The sequence below is a fragment of the Somniosus microcephalus genome, unplaced genomic scaffold, assembly GCF_052327205.1.
Source record: "Somniosus microcephalus isolate GS21.2 unplaced genomic scaffold, FLI_Smic_1.0 unresolved_chr1, whole genome shotgun sequence".
Lineage (NCBI taxonomy): Eukaryota > Metazoa > Chordata > Chondrichthyes > Squaliformes > Somniosidae > Somniosus > Somniosus microcephalus.
In genome coordinates this window covers 175,134,931-175,155,317 of record NW_028225179.1, presented here as the reverse complement: position 1 = coordinate 175,155,317, position 20,387 = coordinate 175,134,931, and the positions used below count along the sequence as shown (strand labels likewise).

Below are 20,387 nucleotides of genomic sequence, written 5' to 3'. Positions count from 1 at the left end.
TCAGGGATATATCTGTTTATACACTGTATGGATAGATCTGTATTTTTGTGTACAAACATGAATGTTTTTCGATGCTTTGGCAACATAAGATGTAACTTGTCATGCCAATAAAGCGATTTGAATTGAATTGAGAAAGAGACAGGGGAGAGAGAGAGTAGAGAGACTGGGGGGAGAGAGAAGAGAGAGACTGGGGAGAGAGAGAATGGGGAGAGACTGAGGGGGAGAGAGAGAGCGACTGAGGGGGGAGAGAGGGAGAGACTGGGGGAGAGAGAGAGACTGGGGAGATAGAGAGAGAGCGACTGAGGGGGAGAGAGAGAGAGCGACTGAGGGGGAGAGAGAGAGAGGCTGGGGGAGAGAGAGAGAGTAGAGAGACTGGTGGGAGAGAGGAGAGAGACTGGGGAGAGAGAGAATGGGGAGATAGAGAGAGAGAGAGAGACTGAGGGGGAGAGAGAGAGAGACTGGGGGAGAGAGATGGGGAGAGAGAGAGAGAGAGACTGGGAGAGAGAGAGAGAGAGAGACGGGGGAAGGGAGAGAGAGACTGGGGAGAGAGAGAGAGAGACTGGGGAGATAGAGAGTGAGAGAGAGAGAGAGAGAGCGAGAGAGAGACTGGGGGGGAGAGAGACCGGGGAGGTGGGGGGGGAGAGAGAGAGAGAGACTGAGGGGGCCGAGAGAGAGAGAGAGATGGGGGGAGAGAGAGAGAGAGAGACTTGGGGGGAGAGGGAGAGAGAAAGAGAGACTGGGGGGAGAGGGAGAGAGTGGGGGGGGAGAGAGTGGGGGAGAGGGAGAGAGTGGGGGAGAGAGAGAGACAGACTGGGGGGAGAGAGAGACTGGGGGAGAGAGACTGGAGGGGAGGGAGAGAGAGACGGGGAGAGAGACTGGGGGAGAGAGAGAGAGAGAGAGACTGGCGGGGGGGGAACTTGATACGCGACTGTGATTTGTGCAGATTGAACATGTGGTGTGTCAAGGATCAGCCAATTGGAATAGACAATTTGGCATCCTTCATTAGCATGGAGCTGCCTATATAAAGTAGGAGTTGCGGGCTCCACTTCTATGTTGCTTTGTGTTTTTATTAACTAGCAGACGTGGAGAAGGAATTGAAGGGCTTGCCATGCCGACTGCTCCTACTGTTTCCAACAGTTCCACCACAGCTGGTGCCAAGGGCGCCGTCTCCAAGAAGGGTTCGAAGAAAACCGCCATGAAAATGACCAGGAAAGGGGACCGGAAGCACAGGAGGGGCAGGAAGGAGAGTTACAGCATCTACATCTACAAGGTGCTGAAGCAGGTCCACCCCGACACCGGCATCTCCTCCAAGGCCATGAGTGTCATCAACTCGTTAGTCACCGACATTTTCGAGCGCATCGCCTGCGAGGCCTCCCGCCTGATCCATTACACCAAACGCCAGACCATCTCCTCCCGGGAGATCCAGAGCGCCGTCCGCCTCCTGCTGCCGGGGGAACTGGCCAAGCACGCCGTCTCGGAGGGGACGAAGGCTGTTACCAAATACACCAGCTCCAAGTAGAGTCCCCCTCCCAAAATAAAACCTGCAATTAAATCACCAAACGGCTCTTTTAAGAGCCACTTCACAAAGTCTTAAGACAAAACCGAGACCCCTGAACAAATACTTTTGTTAGGCTGCATGTTAATGCAATGAATTGCCAAATTAATCGTCCGGTTAATGCACCTACATGTGTTCAATTTATGAAAGCTGTTTTAATTCGCATTTCTTACTTTTGATTCTAAGAGCCCCTGAAGGGATTGGGGAATTCACGGGGAAGGGGGCAATCGGCGCTCAATAAACAACTCCGAGAACAAGGATTTCGGTTGAAACCAAAGCTCTTCCCTGCCAGTTGAAGAATTTACTCTTGATATTGTAACCCAGGTGTACAGCGAAGATCAATGTTGCCGGACCGCCAATATTGTGGAAAAAAGCGGGGTAAAATAGGAGGTAGCTCAAGCATTAATGTTAAGTGACGCCACGTTTCGGTCTAGGAAGACCTTTGTTTTGTAGAGGGAAGGGGAGAACGTGGAGACAAGAAGTCATCGAGACCGCGACTTGGAGTAGGAAATAAGACGGACACGTCTTCCCAGATCAAGAAATCTGCACAACTTGCGTTTACAAATAACATTTAAGGTCGAAACACGTCCCAAGACGCTTCACGGAGGAAAGAGATGAAGAGACGCTCAAGTCTTTACAGAGAGTTGAGCAGAAGTTTAATGAAAAAACAAAATATTCGGAAGAACTTCGAAGGGAAAGAGAGAGAGAGAATGTCTCTGGGGATATATAATCGCTCTGAGGTGATACACGCTTTGGAAAGAAGGCGACTTTGTTTTGTGTTTTGTTAGCGGGCATTTTTCAGGAGGTGAGACCTTTGGATCTGCAGCGTCCGGTTCGCCTGGTTAAATAGCGCCGGCTGCTGGAAACTCTTTATTCCCCAACACACAGATAGAGAGAGAGAGAAAAGGTCCCAGCCGAAGCCATGGCCGACACTCTCCCTGCTAGGAGCACCAGGAGGAAGACCAGGGCTGCGCCCCCGGCCAGGAGACCCGGCGCCACCGTGTCACAGAATCACAGAAACCCCACAGTGCAGATAGAGGCCATTTCGGCCCATCGAGCCTGCACCGACACATATCCCACCCGATCCCCGTAACCCCTACACCAACACATATCCCACCCTATCCCTGTAACCCCACGTATTTAATCCCCCTAACACTGGAGGAGGATGAGGATGAAGCAACGTGCGGTCAGGAAGGCGGCGCCCAGGAGCAGAGGCTCGCCCAGGAAGACCAAGAAACACGGCGCCGCCAGGAAGGGGGCGAGGAGGGTCACCGCCCGCAAACCCAAGGGGAGGAAGGCGGCCAGGGCCGAAGGGAAAGGGAAACGCCAGCGTGCAAAGCCGACCAAACAACCGGAGCAGGAAGCGGACCAAACCCCCGCTCAGGAGGAGACTTCCCTCTCGGAGAAAGAAAGCCAAGTTTGCTCGGAGCAACAGGACAGCTCCTAAAGGGGAGACCAATCAAATTATGAATACCTTAAATATCAAACGGCTCTTTTCAGAGCCACAAAAAACATTCACAAAGAGCCGGACCGGAGGGTTGGATGCCTAAAAAAAGGAAAATTGCAATTGACCCGATGGTAAATTATCCTTATTGAAAAACAGAAAACGAATTATTTCCCCATTACGATACTGGACATTATCAAAAATTCGATGGAGTTTTTTTTCCTGAAGTATACTTTCCAGGAATAATATAATATACGAACCAATATTGGTTTTTAACTCCTATTTTAAAGGTGGTTAAATTGACAGCAGCAGAGCTGCGATAAATTGTGCGGCGGGAGAATCGGAAGACCGGGAGTCCTCAACCTGGGCGCCACTTTCAACAGTCCTCAGCCAGGTCCGCAACTGCAGCTTTTGCGTCAAATTGTTAATTTTGTTATATTTCTCGTTTCAGCAATGAGACTATATCTGAAAATTATAAATGGTTGAAATCAAATCCTGTCGTGCAGCTCATGATTGTTACTGCAAGTATTTATTGCAATGTGCATATCGTGAAACTATAAACGTCTTTAAGAACTCCTGCGGTTGCGGCGATGCCTTGTAGATAGCATTTAAATTCTGTTAGTTATTGACACGATTTCGGTAGGTAAGTCGTCTTCGCCACTTAAATGTGTAAGAATCAACGTTGAAACAAAAATAATGAGCTATTTTCGCTTCCATTGTGTGCTTCCGATACACTTTTAATAGCCTAGCTGAGATTGTCTTTGTCAAGACCACCAATTTACATTTTTAACGTAAAAAATGGATGGTATCGCAGAATACAACCTCCAAAACGCTGGCGAAATTCCTACAAAACCTTGCAGTCTCGTGGTTCTAAAATTCAGTCACCATAAACCAGGTGGCCCCACTTATAAACACATGGAATTTTAGAATGTGGTCTCCAACGTACTGGTGAAATTTTGGGGAATTCCCAACATCCCAGGTAATAGGATTTGGTCACCAAGAACCATTGTGTGATTGTGCGGACCCAGATCTATGAGTAGCCCCACAACCTATCAGCAAAATTCAACAGAACGCTTCAGAATGGAAGTGGCAGGCGATCCTTTCAAATGTTTATTTTCAAAAGTACAGCTCAGCGACCATGGCCGAAATTAATTAAGAATTACGCAACCTCTGGGGTAAAGGCCACAAAATAGCATCGACATCTAAACGACATGACCTGCTGCATCAACGCATTGAAATGAAGATGCTGCTTATTGCCTGTTGGATCTTCTTGTGCACGGTGGCCGCAGATCTAATGTGCATAATCTCTGTCCAAACTTGCGGTAGGCAGCCCTCTGATTATCGCTATTTATAGGACGTGGACTTCTCAAACACCCGCGCTCCTGTGAATTCAAAAACCCTCGGGTATTTACAAGTTCTCCCTTGCCTCGACTTGAATTTATATAGTGCCTTTCAAATCCTCTGGTTATCCCAAAACACCTAACAGCCTTAGATTACTCTTCAATGAACGAAGAGCCAGACAATCTGTTTTAGGTGGTGTTGGCTGAGTAGTGAAATGTTGGTGACATAGGAACAGGAGTCGGCCATTCAGCCCTTCCAGTCTGCTCTGCCATTCAATTAGATCATGGCTGATCTGTACCTGAACTCCATGTACCCACCTTAGCTCCGTATCCCTTGATATCCTTACGAAGCTGGGTGGGACATGGAGACACCTTTTTCTTCTTCAATTACTGCTACAGGACTTCTTATATCCACCCGAACTGAAGATTTCACCTGAATGACTGTGTAAGGGTAAACCGGGAGAGCTTCTTCTCCCCTCTGATATAAAGGGTCGACGTCCGCCTTATTCCCAATCAATCACTCGGAGTCCGGAGGTTCATTCAGTAAATCAACATTATTTACAAGTTGACAGGGGAGTCACTCATCTGGGACGAATGCTCTCCGATCGCTAAGATGCCCTGCCTTATATACAGTTTTTTGTTCTAAGTCATGGCTTATTCTTGCGACCCGTGTGCACATTTTGACCGTTTACATATCCCGTGACCCCATACGTTATCTTTACCACATTCCTCAATTAGTAACTAATGGTTTGTGCACTTTATTCAATTAGCAACTGACGGTTTGACCATTTGACCACATTTCACCATGTTTCCCTATGGGACATGTACACAACAACTGCTTATATGGTTGAATGTATGCTCGGTTCCTCAATTCCCTTATTTTAGCCCTTTTAACTCTTTCAGACAGTGTATCGCTCAGCATTATTCTGAGATGATGTGCTCCAGTCAGCAGTGCAGCTTTTGTCTACAACATTCTGGCTGAGAAACGAAAAGTGCAACAAAATCAAAGCAATGATTACATAGAAACAGGCCAATAGGCCCATGTCGGTGTTTATATAGAGCCGCCTCTCATCTCATCCTATCACCATATCCGTCTATTCCTTTCTCCATCATGTGCTTATCTAGCTTCTCCTTAATGCATCTATGCCATTCTCTTCAACCACTCCCTGTGGTAGCGAACTCCACATTCTCTGAGTAAAGAAGTTTCTTCTGAAATCTTTATTGGATTTATTAGTGACTATCTTATATTTATGGCCCCTGGTTTTGGATTCCCCAACACCACAAGTGGAAACATCTTCTCTTCTTCTACCCTATCGAAACCCTTCGTAATTTTAAAGACCTCTATCCGGGCACATTTCAAAAGAAAGAAACCCAGCCTATTCAGCCTTACCCGATAGTTATCCCTTCTCAGTTCTGGTATCATCCTCGTAAATCTTTTATTGTTATTGGCTTTCCCCAGCGGCTTCTTTGATTTGTGAGGTGATGCGGAATTTATTTTCCGCCAGACGCAAATTGTGAGTGTTTTTTTTGTGTTCGAATGCTACACAAGAATTGTACTAATAGAATCATTAGTACTATTACTACAGGAAGTGTCGAACCTCCCCCCAGAAAATCAAATGTATGAGGACGGGCCAGGAAGCTGGATTTTGGAAATGATGAGTCGCTTTTTGCATTCAGTAGAGGCATATATATATATATATATATATATATATATTGCAAAAATATAATAGCAAAATACTGCGGATGCTGGAAATCTGAAATAACAACAGAAAATGCTGGAAAACTCAGCAGGCCAGTTAGCATCGGTGGAGAGAGAAAAAGAGTTAACGTTTCAGATCTGGGACCCGTCATCTGAAACGTTAACTCTGTTTCTCTCTGCACGGATGCTGCCTGTCCTGCTGAGTATTTCCAGTATTTTCTGTTTTTTTTGCAACATGTGGAGCCCGCGGTGTCTCTATTGCATCCGTCTAGATTCTGTAAATAGCAAAGCGGTGACAGCGGCTCTACTCGCTTCCAGTGGGAGGAATCAGCTTGGCCGCAGCCGCAGCCATGCCCAAGGTGCCCCGCCGGCCACGGCCACGCCCCGCCAAAGAAGGCGGCCCACCAGCTCCGGCGCCCGCGCAACAAGCAAGAGCTGCGGGTCTCGCAGCTGATCCTGCAGGCGCTGTCGGCCCGCAAGCAGAACGGCGGCCTCTCGCTGGCCTCGCTCTGAAAGGCGCTGCTGGCCAACGGCTACGACGTGGAGAAGAACCAGGCCCGTGTCCAGCTGGCCATCAAGAGCCTGGTGAGCAACGGCTCGCTGGTGCAAACCAAGGCCACCGGCTCCTTCAAGCTGGGCGAGCAGCAGCCCCAGCTCCAGCAGTCGAAGGGGGCCGGGGACAAGCTCCAGCCCGCGGAGGAAGCCGCCGGCAGCACCGGCGAGGACAAGAGTGCCGCGAAGAAGCCCAGGAAAAGACCGACTGAGAAGAAAGCCAATTCGAGAAGACCTAGGAAGTAAATTGAGAGGGACGATGGATTTATAACTCTAAACGCAAAAGGCTCTTTTGAGAGCCACAAATGTCTCCACAAAGCGCCGAACCCATTCTAATTGAAGATAAACAGGGAAGTTGAGGTTTAACTAGTTAATACAGAGAGGGCGATAAATTTATCGACATCTTCAAAGCGTGTGGCACCAGGCAATCAAGATCATATGGTCTAGAAGGAAACATAGACTGTTCTGATAAGAGTACATAAGGAGAAACCGTTTCCACTGGCAGGAGGTTCGGTAACAGAGGACACAGGTTTAAGATAATTGGCAAAAGAGCCGGAGGGAAGATTAGATTTTTTTTGACGCAGCGAGTTGTTATGATCTGGAATGTCCTGCCTGAAAGGGCGATGGAAACAGATCCAATAATAAAGTTTCAAAAGGGAATTGGATAAATGCTTGAAAGGGAAAATTTAGCAGGGCTATGGGGAAAGAGCAGTGGGATTGGGATTAATTGTTTTGCTCTTTCAAAGAGCCGGCACAGGCACGATGGGCCAAATGACCACCTTCTGTGCTGTATCATTCTTTGATTCTGACTGTACCAAAGCTATTTTCATAGCTATCTGACAAAGGGTCACAGACCCGAAGCATTAACTCTTTCTCTCTCCACAGATGCTGCCTGACCTGCTGAGTGTTTCCAGCATTTTCTGCTATTTCCGATTTCCAGCATGCGCAGTATTTGGCTATTGTTCATAGCTATCTAGTTTCTTCTCAAATCATTATCTGCTGTATGTGAGCATTCATCTTCTGACTGCCACACACTTAGTTGCCCGTGACACTAGCAATCTCCTTCACTTATAGTCATAAACATATTCATCCCTTCTCACTTTATGTTCAGCAACATTTCTTCACACTTTCCCCATTTCCCCTGTGATGTAATGTCAGGAATCGCGCGACATTTGTATCTCTTGCTACACCCTCTGATGTGGAAATGAGAATCGACCTTTCAGTTCAGAGAACACTTTCTTCACGTCTCTCACAAGTTTAATTGATCTGGATCATCATCTTTTACACGGTGCCCCGAGGGCTGGGGGGGTGGGCGGCGGTCACTCTGCTTTTGAAGATGTCCGAGGCAGACATGGAAAGCATTTCGTTTCATATCGCCTGCCATGGCAAAATGCTGTGCCGGGAGGGTTAGCCTATCGTTTAGGCATTAATGCAGAATCACAAGTTCCGAGGCACAGAAAGTGAATCCCGCCCTGTTTGTCAATAACTGTTGTATAATTTGTCCAGAAATACAAGGCTTTGCACTGCATCGGTTTGAAAATGCTTGCCCAGACACACTGTTCACACAATTCAACATAATCCTTCAACTATTGACATTCTTGGCCTGACAGTCTGCTCTGATCTCAAATACCCAACATCTGAATTGTTAAAGCCACCTACCTCTCAGATGCTTGGTCAGTCATCACAGCCCCAGACGTTATTGCAGGAAGAAAGCTCGCCCTCCGCCCACCCCCGCCCCCAAGCATCTTCAGCAGCCTGTATCAATGCCCTTCCCTCCATTATAAAGTCAGGGCATTTCAGGGTTCCAGTCCATGAGCAAGTCAAGTCCTACGATGATGAAGCAACCCGTGCAGACCTTCGGATAACACCCAGACAGTTTCACCTTCAGGAAATGGATATCCCCGCATAACAAGAGCAAAATACAGCGGACGCTGGATATAAAAAAAAAGGAAAATGCTGGAAACACTCAGCAGGTCAGGCAGCATCTGTGGAGAGAGAGAGAGAAACTAGAGTTAACGTTTCAGGTCGATGAGCTTACATGAAAATCCCGTGTGTAAGCAAAACATCTCCAATTCAGTTTCAATGCTAGGTCCACTGGATTAAAAATTCCGAAATCATAATCAGTTGGTCATTATGAAACAATGAAGGAAAGTCAGCGAGAAGCATCTGGCGATTAATCACTATGTCAACCAGTGGCTCAGTTGGCAGCACTCTGGCCATCAACCTCCAGGAAGTTGTAGGTTCAAGTCCCACTCCAGACCGGCAAATATTTTAGGCGTTAATAGTTGAATGGCGATTAAACTCAGTTCCGCTCAGGTCTGGTGGCTCTGAAAAGAGCCGTTGTAGAATCAGTTTCTGCAAGATGATTTCTGCCCTCTCGGGCGGAGACAGCAGGTTGCGCCGACAACCGCTTCAGGCTGACTTTCCACTGGCGCCCCACCGGCCTCTTGGGCTTGGCGGCCGCCGCCTTCCTGCCGCGGGCGGGCTTGCACTTGCGGTGGACCCGCGCCGTCCCGGTGCCCGCCGCCGCCCGGCCCCTGACCGCCTTGGTCCTGAAGCGGGTGGTGGTGGCGGCGGCCCCGCCTCCTCCTCGCCGGCCTCCGCCGCCGACCCTGGGCTTGCGGCGGCCCCGCAGCACCGCCGGCCGCCGGGGCTTGGCCGCCTTGCGCTTGGCGGACCGGCGCCGCCGGGGCTGGGGCGGCCGCTTGGAGGCGCCCGGGGCCGGTCTGCGGGCGGCGGCGATCCTCTTCCTGGCCGACTCTCTCCTCCCCTTTCTGGCCCCCGGATGAGGAGCCGCCGCCCCGGCCCCGGGAGAAGGAACAGCCGCCGTCGCCGCTGTCCCGGAGCGGTTGAACCTGAAGGAGCCCGAGGCGCCGGTGCCGGCGGTCTGCACCAGCGAGCCCTCCTTCACCAGGTACTTGACCTTGTGATTGACGCGGGTGTTGTTGCGGCTCACGTCGCAGCCCCGGGCCGACAGCGCCTGCTTGAGGGCGGCCAGCGAGATGCCGCGCCGCTCCTTGGTGGCCGCCGCCACCTGCAGGATCTGCTCGGCCGCTGATTTTGCTGTTGCTGATTTTGTGGCTGATTTTGCTGCGACTGTTGTTTCTTCTTCTTCGCCGTCTTGTCGGGAGCCGTTCGAGTCTGGGGCGGGGTACCGCCACCACCCGAATCTCCCGCCTTCTGGTTGTTGTCAGCCATGCTCAGGGGCTGGTCTGATACTGGGACTGGGGTTGGGTTAAGAGCCGCTCTTTCCTCTCTTTCTTTCTCCCTGTCCCAACCTCGCACCAAACGCGGCTGAAACTAAAGTCGCTGCAAGCCGAAGCGATCGCTTTTATAGAGGGAAGGCGGACGGAGTGGAGTTAGCTCTCTCTCTGTCCCACCGCTTCCTTTTTTGCGTTTCTCCCTTTTTACTAAATTCCTCGATTCCTGCAACAACCCTCGCCGTTCCAACGCGCCGGCTGCAAATTTGCCTTTTCGCACAAGACATCCTTTAAAAACACAGGCCAAGCCAAATCAACATGCTCTTCTTTTGGTCTTTCATCCCTTCCTTTTTGTTGTTGTTGAAAGAAACCAGCAATTTTGAGGCTTGTCGAAAATGAAGTTTCCTCCAAAGCAGAGTTGCTCAATGTAAAAGTTTCCGAAAGAAAGACTTATCTTACGGTTCGCGTAGCTTTTAAATGCCTTCATAAATCTGGCCACAGTAACCCAGGCCAGCCAGAAATCGGGACACACAACTTAAGTTCGCTGAAACCAATTGGCTTGGTTTAATAAACATCTGCGTTAGGGATTTTGATCCTAAGAATGGGATATACTATTTTGAAATGTAGTGTGTTTCTGATTTTCCTGATAGAGTACTGGGCACACAGAAAATACATAACTTTTTATTTCGTTTAAAATACTCTTCCATAACGAATCGTTGTGAAGGGGAGAAGGAAACTTGAAACTGAATTTCTTATTCAGAATTGATGTAAATCATTTCCGTTGTGGATACAAACGTCAGCTATTGTTTACACAAACCTTCCAATCAATAGGCCATCGTAGGTTATGTTAATACATGGGCTGCTTGGGCAGTGGTAACATCTTTGCCTACGGACCATTTGCACCTTTCGACAGTCAGCTCGCACCTTTAGCTATACATATCAGTCTGGAGTGACAGACGAACCCAGATGAAGAGATCTGGTAAACCTACCATCGGTGAATACGGAAGAAAGGTCGTTGTCAAGCCCATGATATTACAGTGGCGGATCCAACAGGTGGAATTGCCTCTTCTTACTTTGGCAGCAGTGACGCTATTGTAGCGAGGTGTTGCAGAGCACACAAGGCACCTACTCAAGCACATATCATGCCGGTGATTATCTATTGCAGCCAAACATGCTTCTAGTCATCCTGGCTCCAGCTCATTACCGGAATTTGACATATGACAACAACGTGGATTCTTCCACTTGCCTTTCTCGCTACTAATCCCCTGCAGGTCTTGGATTGAGCTGGATCTTGCGAGTCCTGTTTCACAGTTTCAGAGCCTCAAAGCCAAGCTATTCGGAAATCTAGAATTCTGTCTTTAAGACCAAGTCGTACGCTGGTGGCCTTTAACTGTCAGCCCTGTAGCGTGGAGGTAATGGGATCTCAGTGAAGGACAATTTTAGGCTAACCCGCCCGTCGGGGAAACTGACGGGATCGGGTGTAACGCTGGTTTCACACCCCGCCCCGATTCCACTCTCCATTGAAGTAAATGAAAGCACAACTTTAACTATGGGGTTCTTAATTAGACTGTAGCAGACCTGCAAGGCTGACCTGAAAGCAAAATGTTAGCACATTGCAAAATACCTGGACGTGCACTGCAATCAACCTTAGGGCTACATCTTCCGGGCATATTATATCATGGTGTGGAGATGCCGGTGTTGGACTGGGGGACAAATGTAAGAAGTCACACAACACCAGGTTATAGTCCAACAGTTTTATTTCAAATCACAAGCTTTCAGAGCGCTGCTCCTTCGTCAGGTCAAATCACCTCGCCTACGAGGATCAGGCTGCAGTCGGAAGGAGGGGCCAGGCCAGTCTTTTCGCTTACGAGGACCTACAATCAATGCTGGACTGATCATCTGTGGGTGGTGGCATCTCTCCACTTCACCTGACGAAGGAGCAGCGCTCCGAAAGCTTGTGATTTCAAATAAAACTGTTGGACTATAACCTGGTGTTGTGTGACTTCTTACATATTATATCATGGTGCAGGTGTAAAAGAAACACATCAACTGATGCATATCGACACAGAGCCATGCTGCACAGGTTTTGATAGCCTAAGATATTCCTGGAGTACTTTGATATCGACTTTGATTATACCAAATTATACCTAGCATTCTTGTGCATGAGTATTTGAGACTCAAGCTTTTATAACAGAATTCACGTTCTTAGGCTCAATTTTCAGGATATTTGCCTGGCCACATTAGTATCCATCTCCCATCGCTATGTTTTCTTTAGTGTTAAAAACATTTTCTGAACGGTTAAACTGTTTTTTTGTCAATTGAATGGAATTTCTGTTAGCGAAATTTTGACGAAACTGGTAGTGTTTTTATTAATATTTTTAAAATCTCAAATGAGCTCATTAGTATTATCAATCATAGTTCCAATCATGACTTGCATCCAATAATGAGCCGGGGCATTGAATTCGAAACAAACCAGATTTAACAACGTCTGCCACTTTAAGCGAGGTTGTCCTCTCGGAAATAAGAAACAACGGATTCATGGTGCTAATTCTACAGAAAGAAACGGGGAAAACAAATTGTCAAATGAACTGTTGATATTTCCGACATTACAACAACGACTTCAAAAAGTACTTCATTGGCTGTAAAGCGCTTTTGGACATCCGGAAGTCCTGAAAGGCGCTATATAAATGCACGTCTTCCTTTTAGAAATGTAAAGCAAAAACAAACCCACACTGATGCTAGAACATTAGGTAGAATTTATATTGTTAAATTAGGCGGATGATTTAAATGGGTTTAGCAGTTCACCAAACATTAGAAGAAGCATCACAGTATAGAATTTAACATAGTGTTACAGGGAATAAATAGATCGATACAACATGCCCAAGGGAGAGATCTAGATATCTCATGAAACATCAAAAAGAACATAGTCCGAGTTCCCGATCGTATCATACGAGTGGCTCACTAATTGTCGGAACTCACAACAGCAATGTTTCAAGACAACAGCATGGAGTAGATGGGTGGATTGTGTTCATTGGATTGAACAAACGTTCCTTCCCCTTAAGTGTTCCAAACAGAAGACAAACATTTAATCTGAAAGTGAAGGAGTTCGCTGTGACTAACTGTGGTAAACCACTTTTATCGTTACACTATAGTTATCACTGTTGTATTGTTATCACCGTTATCACTGTTGTATCACGATACGAGGTCGCCTCTTGTCGCGCTGTTATACCTGGGCTGACCACCTCCGACTCCGCCCATGGCTCCACCTACCTGCCCAGGTATAAAGGTAGTCGACTGGCTGGTATTCCTCCTTGTTGGACCCGATCACCCACGAGGGTGGGCTCTGTTATTTAGTCAATAAAAACTTTTAGTTACGTTCCTAACTCGTCGCTTTTTATTGGACGAATTGATAGGTATATCAATTTTATTGACTAAATTTTAAAGATGTCTACTACTGGCCAGCCAGAAGCCCTCCCAGAAGCACAGCCACACCAGCCGGCTTGGCTGCAAGCCCTCAAACCACCGTACCTGGATCTAAACCCACAGGCAGCAAACGCAGCCCTCAACTTCAAACACTGGCTGGACTGCTTCGAATCCTACCTGGAAGAATCCGGCGCCCCGCAGAGATCCAAACTAAGACTTCTGAACGCCCAAGCGAGCCCGAGAGTATACGCACTCATCCAGGACACGACTACGTACGAGGCCGCTATCAACCTACTGAAACAGCAGTACCGCAGCCCAGTAAATTACATGTACACCAGGCACCTCCTAAGATCCCGCCCGCAACAGCCAGGAGAGTCTGTAGCTGAATTTTTACGGGCGCTAAGAGCACTCGGCAGGAACTGTGACTTTAAAGCGGTGACGGCTGTTGAAAATACGGAAGATAATATCCGCGATGCCTTTGTGAAAGGCCTACGGTCCGACTACTCACGGCAAAGACTGCTTGAAGCTAAAGACCTCGACCTGGACAAAGCTGAAGCCCTCGCTCTCTCCCTGGAGGTGGCCCATCAGGACCAGGAGGCGTTTTCCAGGTACTGCTCGCGACCCTGGGACTCGGGCCCGACCCCTACCGCAATACCCTTCGCAGCGCCGCCCCCGGGACCTACCTCAGCGTCGGTGTCCCGGGCCCGCCACCCCCGGTACCGGCTCCGACATCAGGCACCCGCGATCGGGCCGCCGGCTGCTTCTTTTGCGGCCAGGAGAAGCACCCGAGGTCGCGCTGCCCAGCCAGGAACTCTACCTGCGCAACCTGCAGGAAGAAAGGCCACTTCTCTAAGGCCTGCAGGAGCGGATCTTCAGAGGCCAGCAGTGCCTCATGCGAACTGTGGGGGCGGCCATCTTCTTTCACGGCAACTGAGGCCAGTATCCCCACACGTGAGTCATGGGGGCGGCCATCTTTGATCAAGGCAACTGACCCCAATAGTGCCTCATGTGAGTTATGGGGGCAGCCATCTTCTCCGCCATTTTGTCCTACCTCGTGGGAGACGCCATTTTACCCACCACGCCCGACTGCCACCGGGCCCCCGGACCCGACGACCGCCTCGCCCGCAGACGAAAACGACTCGCTTACCTACACGCTAGCCTCCGTCACTCTGGATCAAGCCCGCCCACACCACCTGTCCAAGTCGATGATGGACATCAAAGTAAACGGCCACGCCACGACCTGCCTGTTCGACAGCGGAAGCACGGAGAGCTTCATCCACCCAGACACGGTGAGCCACTACTCCCTCCCTGTCCTGCCAACGCGCAACCGAATCTCGATGGCATCGAGGTCCCACGCCACGGACATTAGCGGCTACTGTGCTGTGACCTTGTCGGTTAAGGGTACAGAGTATAAAAACTTTAAACTCCTCGTCCTCCCCCAGCTCTGCGCTGCCGTCCTACTAGGGCTGGACTTCCAATCCCACCTCCAAAGTGTAACCCTAGCATACGGTGGACCCCTCCCCCCACTCACAGTCGACAACCAGCGAAGGTTAAACCGCCCACCGCGTAACACCTGCAGCCTATCCACCCTCAAGGTGCCGCCACCTTCCCTGTTCGCTAACCTCACCCCCGACTGCAAACCCGTCGCTACCAAGAGCAGGCGGTACAGCGCTGGGGACAGAGCTTTCATTAGCTCTGAGGTGCAGCGTCTCCTGAAGGAGGGCATCATCGAGGGGAGCAACAGCCCCTGGCGTGCCCAGGTCGTGGTCGTTAAGACCGGCGATAAAAATCGCCTGGTCATCGACTACAGCCAGACCATAAACAGATACACCCAGCTGGACGCATACCCCCTTCCCCGCATATCTGACATGGTCAATCAGATTGCACAATACCGCGTATTCTCGACCATCGACCTTAAGTCGGCCTACCACCAACTCCCTATCCACCCCGAGGACCGCCAGTACACCGCCTTCGAGGCGAATGGGCGCCTATACCACTTCCTTAGGGTCCCCTTCGGTGTCACCAACGGGGTCTCGGTCTTCCAAAGGGAGATGGACCGGATGGTTGACCAGAACGGACTGCAGGCCACATTCCCCTACCTAGATAACGTCACCATCTGCGGCCGCGACCGGCAGGACCACGACGTGAATCTGGAGAAATTCCTCCGTACAGCCCAACGGCTGAACCTCACCTACATTAAGGAGAAATGTGTGTTTAACACCTCGCGCCTTGCCATCCTTGGCTGTGTAGTAGAGAACGGACTCATCGGCCCCGACCCCGAAAGAATGCGCCCCCTCATGGAGCTACCCCTCCCCCACTGCCCTAAGGCACTTAAGAGAACCCTGGGGCTCTTCGCCTACTATGCCCAATGGGTGCCCAATTATGCGGACAAAGCCAGACCCCTCATGAAGTCCACATCCTTCCCCCTTACGGAGGAAGCGTGCGCAGCCTTCTCCCTCATTAAGGGAGACATTGCCAAGGCCACTATGCACGCAGTGGATGAGTCCATCCCCTTCCAAGTCGAGAGCGATGCATCCGACTTCGCCCTAGCCGCCACCCTTAACCAGGAGGGGAGACCGGTGGCCTTCTTCTCAAGGACCCTACAGGGCCCTGAGATCCGACACTCGTCGGTCGAGAAGAAGGCCCAGGCGATTGTGGAGGCGGTACGACGCTGGAGGCACTACCTGGCAGGCAAACGATTTACCCTCCTTACTGACCAACGTTCGGTCGCTTTTAAGTGATAGACTTCAGACCCTCCACAACGACCTCTGCCACCCCGGGGTCACCAGACTTTACCACTTCATTAAGGCCCGCAACCTGCCCTACTCCATCGAGGAGGTCAGGACCATAACCAGGAACTGCCAGACCTGTGCCGAGTGCAAACCGCACTTCTTTAGGCCGTACAGAGCAAGCCTGATCAAGGCCACCCGCCCCTTCGAGCGCCTGAGCATCGACTTTAAGGGGCCCCTCCCGTCCTCTGACCGTAACGTGTACTTCCTCAACATTGTTGATGAGTACTCCCGTTTCCCCTTTGCCTTCCCCTGCCCAGACATGACCAGTACCACGGTCATTAAATGCCTGAACGACCTCTTCGCCTTGTTCGGGTTCCCAAACTATATACATAGTGACCGGGGCTCCTCTTTCATGAGCGAGGAACTCCGTCAGTTCCTACTAGCGAGAGGTATTGCAGCAAATAGGACCACCAGCTACAACCCCCGAGGGAATGGCCAGGTGGAAAGAGAGAACGCGACGGTATGGAAGGCCGTCCTCTTAGCCTTAAAGTCTAAGGGCCTCCCAACCTCCCGCTGGCAGGAAGTCCTCCCGACAGCGCTGCACTCCATCCGGTCACTACTTTGCACTGCCGTTAACGCCACCCCCCATGAACGAATGTTTGTTTTCCCCAGGAAGTCGACTACGGGAACCACTCTACCAACCTGGCTGACCTCTCCGGGGCCCGTCTTGCTGCGAAAGCACGTGAGGGCCCATAAAACAGACCCCCTGGTCGAGAGGGTGAACCTCCTGCACGCCAACCCCCAGTACGCCTACGTGGCTTACCCAGACGGGCGGGAGGACACTGTCTCCTTACGAGACCTCGCACCCTCGGGCACTCCGGAGACACCACCTTTACCCCCCCCCCACCACCCCCCCAATTCCAGCCCAGGTAGACGGCATGCCGGAACCCCACGAGCCTTCGCCGACCACGCAGACACCAGCACTAACACCGGATAATGCAGCACCGCCGCTGCGACGATTGGAGAGGCTTACGAGGCCTCCGGACAGACTGACATACCAGAACTGGTAGTACACTTCACCCCGCCAGACTCAAATCTAAACAAGGGGTGAATGTGGTAAACCACTTTTATCGTTACACTATAGTTATCACTGTTGTATTGTTATCACCGTTATCACTGTTGTATCACGATACGAGGTCGCCTCTTGTCGCGCTGTTATACCTGGGCTGACCACCTCCGACTCCGCCCATGGCTCCACCTACCTGCCCAGGTATAAAGGTAGTCGACTGGCTGGTATTCCTCCTTGTTGGACCCGATCACCCACGAGGGTGGGCTCTGTTATTTAGTCAATAAAAACCTTTAGTTACGTTCCTAACTCGTCGCTTTTTATTGGACGAATTGATAGGTATATCACTAACTGAGACGGTGGGAAATTTTCAAAAGTTTTCATATACATGTATTTAGTGACATTGCTCACCTCGGTCTTGTAGACAGGGTTTCTGTTCTAGACGATAGCTATTATTAATGAAAGAACTTGCCTTTATATAGCGCCTTTCACGACCTCAGGACGTCCCAAAGCGCTTCACAGCCAAGGAAGTACTTTTTTTTGAAGTGTGGTCACTGTTTGTAATGTGGGGAAACGCGGCAGCCAATTCGCCAAAACAAGCTCCCAAAAGCAGCAATGTGATAATGACCTGACAATCTGTTTTAGTGATGTTGATTGAGGGATAAATATTGGCCCAGCACACTGGGGATAACTCCCCCTGCTCTTCTTCGCAATAGTGGCCACTTTTTTTAAGCACATCACAATCTGTAAAATGATCAAAAACAGGTGATACGAGAGTCTAAAATGCCGTATCCAAGAAATAAACATGCTAAAGTTGAGGTTTTTGTTGTATTTAAGTTGGAGAAGAACAATGCCATTACTTCCGAGAACTATGCATATTTGGTTAGAGACACTACGAGGGGAGTTGATGAAGAACAGTGAACGCGGCCCATTGTCTAACTGACCCGATTTCAATACTATAATGAGGAGTTTATCTTACAAAGTTGAAAATATCACAGAATATCACAGAAATATCACAGAAACCCCACAGTGCAGATAGAGGCCATTTCGGCCCATCGAGCCTGCACCGACACATATCCCACCCGATCCCCGTAACCCCTACACCAACACATATCCCACCCTATTCCCGTAACCCCACGTATTTAATCCCCCTAACACTAAGGGTCAATTTATCATAGCCAATCATCCTAACCCGCACATCTTTGGACTGTGGGAGGAAACCGGAGCACCCGGAGGAAACCCACGCAAACACGGGGAGAATGTGCAAACTCCACACAGACAGTCACCCGAGGCCGGATTCGAACCCGGGTCCCTGGCGCTGTGAGGCAACAGTGCTAACCACTATGCCGAAATAGTGAAGTTTCAGGCAGAAAACCATTGGATCCTGCCGCCTACCCTTCCAACAACTACTTGCATGTATACCGCGCCTTTAACGTAGTAAAACGACTCAGAGAGCTTCCAAACTTTCTAACGACCAAGTGCTGGAAAGTGAGATTAGGCTGGATAGCTCTTTGTCGGCCGTCACGGACAGGATGGGCCGAATGGCCTCCTTCTATAAATTTCTATGGTTCTATGATAAGTTTCCTTACCGTCATTTTGCAGCTAACAGTCCTGTATCCCTCTTTGTATCGGCATTGTCCGTTCTCAAATCTTCTGATTTCAATATTAAGTGGGGTTACCTTCAATCTATGAACTGCGAGGCTGAATTGTTCTACTGTGCCAACAGTTAGCAAGGCATCTAAACGTGCATCATTCCAATGAAAAACGTATTTCGGATACTTTAGCCATTTAAGATTTGCAGCAGCCAATTGCACGCTTAATATTTCAGCCCACTATTATATCTGACAAATGCAGGAATACCGTTTCAAAGCAATGGTTACTTTACGAGGTGGGTGAGATTGCGGAGCCATTTACCAAATTTACCTTTAGCTCAATTTGGGTCTAATTAGTTTGACCTGAACAGCAACTTTGCCATTCGAAATGGCAAATAGTTGAGGCAAATAGTATAGAGGCGTTTAAGGGGAGGCTAGGCAAGCCTGTGAGGGAGAAGGGAATAGAGGGTGATGTTGATAGATTTAGATGAGGAAATACGGCGGAGGCTCGAGTGGCGCATAAGCGCCGGCATGGACTGGTTGGATTGAATGGCCTGTTTTTGTGCCTTATATCCTACGAAATCCCGTGTAACAGATAGAGGCGCATATAATTCCAGGATAAGTGATGCGAAGGGATTAAGAAATACAAACAAAAAAAGACTCAGCCGGTCAGGCAGCATCTGTGGGGGAGAGGGAGAGAGAAAGAGTCAACGCTTCAGATCGATGACCTTTCATCAGAACTGGAAAAAGTTAGAGAGGTAACAGGTTTTAAGCAAATGCAAGGGGGGCAGGGAAAGGGGGGGAGCAGGGGAGGAAAGATCAAAAGGAAAGGTCTGTGATAGGGTGGAAGGCAGGAGAGATTAAATGACTGAAGGGATGAACATAGAATCATAGAAATTCACAGCACAGAAGGAGGCCATTCGGCCCATCGTGTCGGCGCCTGCCGACAAAGAGCTATCCACCCTAATCCCACTTTCCAGCTCTTGGTCCGTAGCCTTGTAGGTTTTGGCACTTCAAATGAATATCCAAGTACTTTTTAAATGTGCTGAGGGTCTCTGCGTCTCCCACCCTTTCAGGCAGTGAGTTCCAGACCCCCACCACCCTCTCCGTGAAAACATTTCTCCTTAAAACCCCTCTAAATCTCCGACCCCACTGGTTATTGACCTCTCTGCTAAGGGAAATAAGTTCTTCCTATCCACTCTATCGAGGCCCCTCATAATTTTATACACATCAATTAAGTCTCCCCTCAGCCTCCTCTGTTCCAAAGAAAACAACCCCAGCCTATCCAATTTTGCCTCATAGCTAATATTCCCTTTGAGGATGATGGTGCCAGGCAAGAGGAGTTGGTAATGGGACAAGGAGGTTCGACCTGTTTCTGTAAGAGTGACAGGCACAAAGCCGCGGGGAGTGGGCGGGGCCAAGCAGGTTGCCTCGGCCTCGTCCGCCTTGAGCCTTTATATAAAAGGTCGCCGCCGCCACTCGCCACTCCGCTCGGTGATCGAGCAAGCGCAACGATGGCAGACATAGATGCTGTCAAAGCCGATGGCTCCGCTCCTGCTGTTCTGCTCCCCGCCACCAGTGCCACCTCCTTGCCCACGGCCGCCAAGAAGAAGGCCGCCTACCGGCCGCAGAAAGGAGGCGCCGCCGCCGCAGTGGCTGAGCAGATCCTGGAGGCGGTGGCCGCCACCAAGGAGCGCCAGGCGGCCCCCAAGATGGGCACCCTGAAGAAAACCATCTCGGCCGCCGGCTACGAGCCGGAGAAAGGCGGCGCCGTCCGGCCCAAC

The 20,387-nt window shown here is 49.9% G+C and overlaps 1 protein-coding gene and 1 pseudogene across 1 annotated transcript; one reads left to right on the top strand and one right to left on the bottom strand.

The window, feature by feature from the left end:
- The first annotated feature begins 1,080 nt into the window (after positions 1-1,080).
- Positions 1,081-1,587, top strand: LOC147096606 (histone H2B type 1-A-like). The gene has a single exon (XM_085974143.1). It carries the CDS (start codon positions 1,109-1,111, stop codon positions 1,517-1,519), a length of 411 nt encoding a protein of 136 aa, XP_085830269.1. The 5' UTR covers positions 1,081-1,108; the 3' UTR covers positions 1,520-1,587.
- A 7,305-nt stretch (positions 1,588-8,892) lies between these two features.
- Positions 8,893-9,836, bottom strand: LOC147096605 (uncharacterized; annotated as a pseudogene).
- Between the last annotated feature and the right edge of the window lie 10,551 nt (positions 9,837-20,387).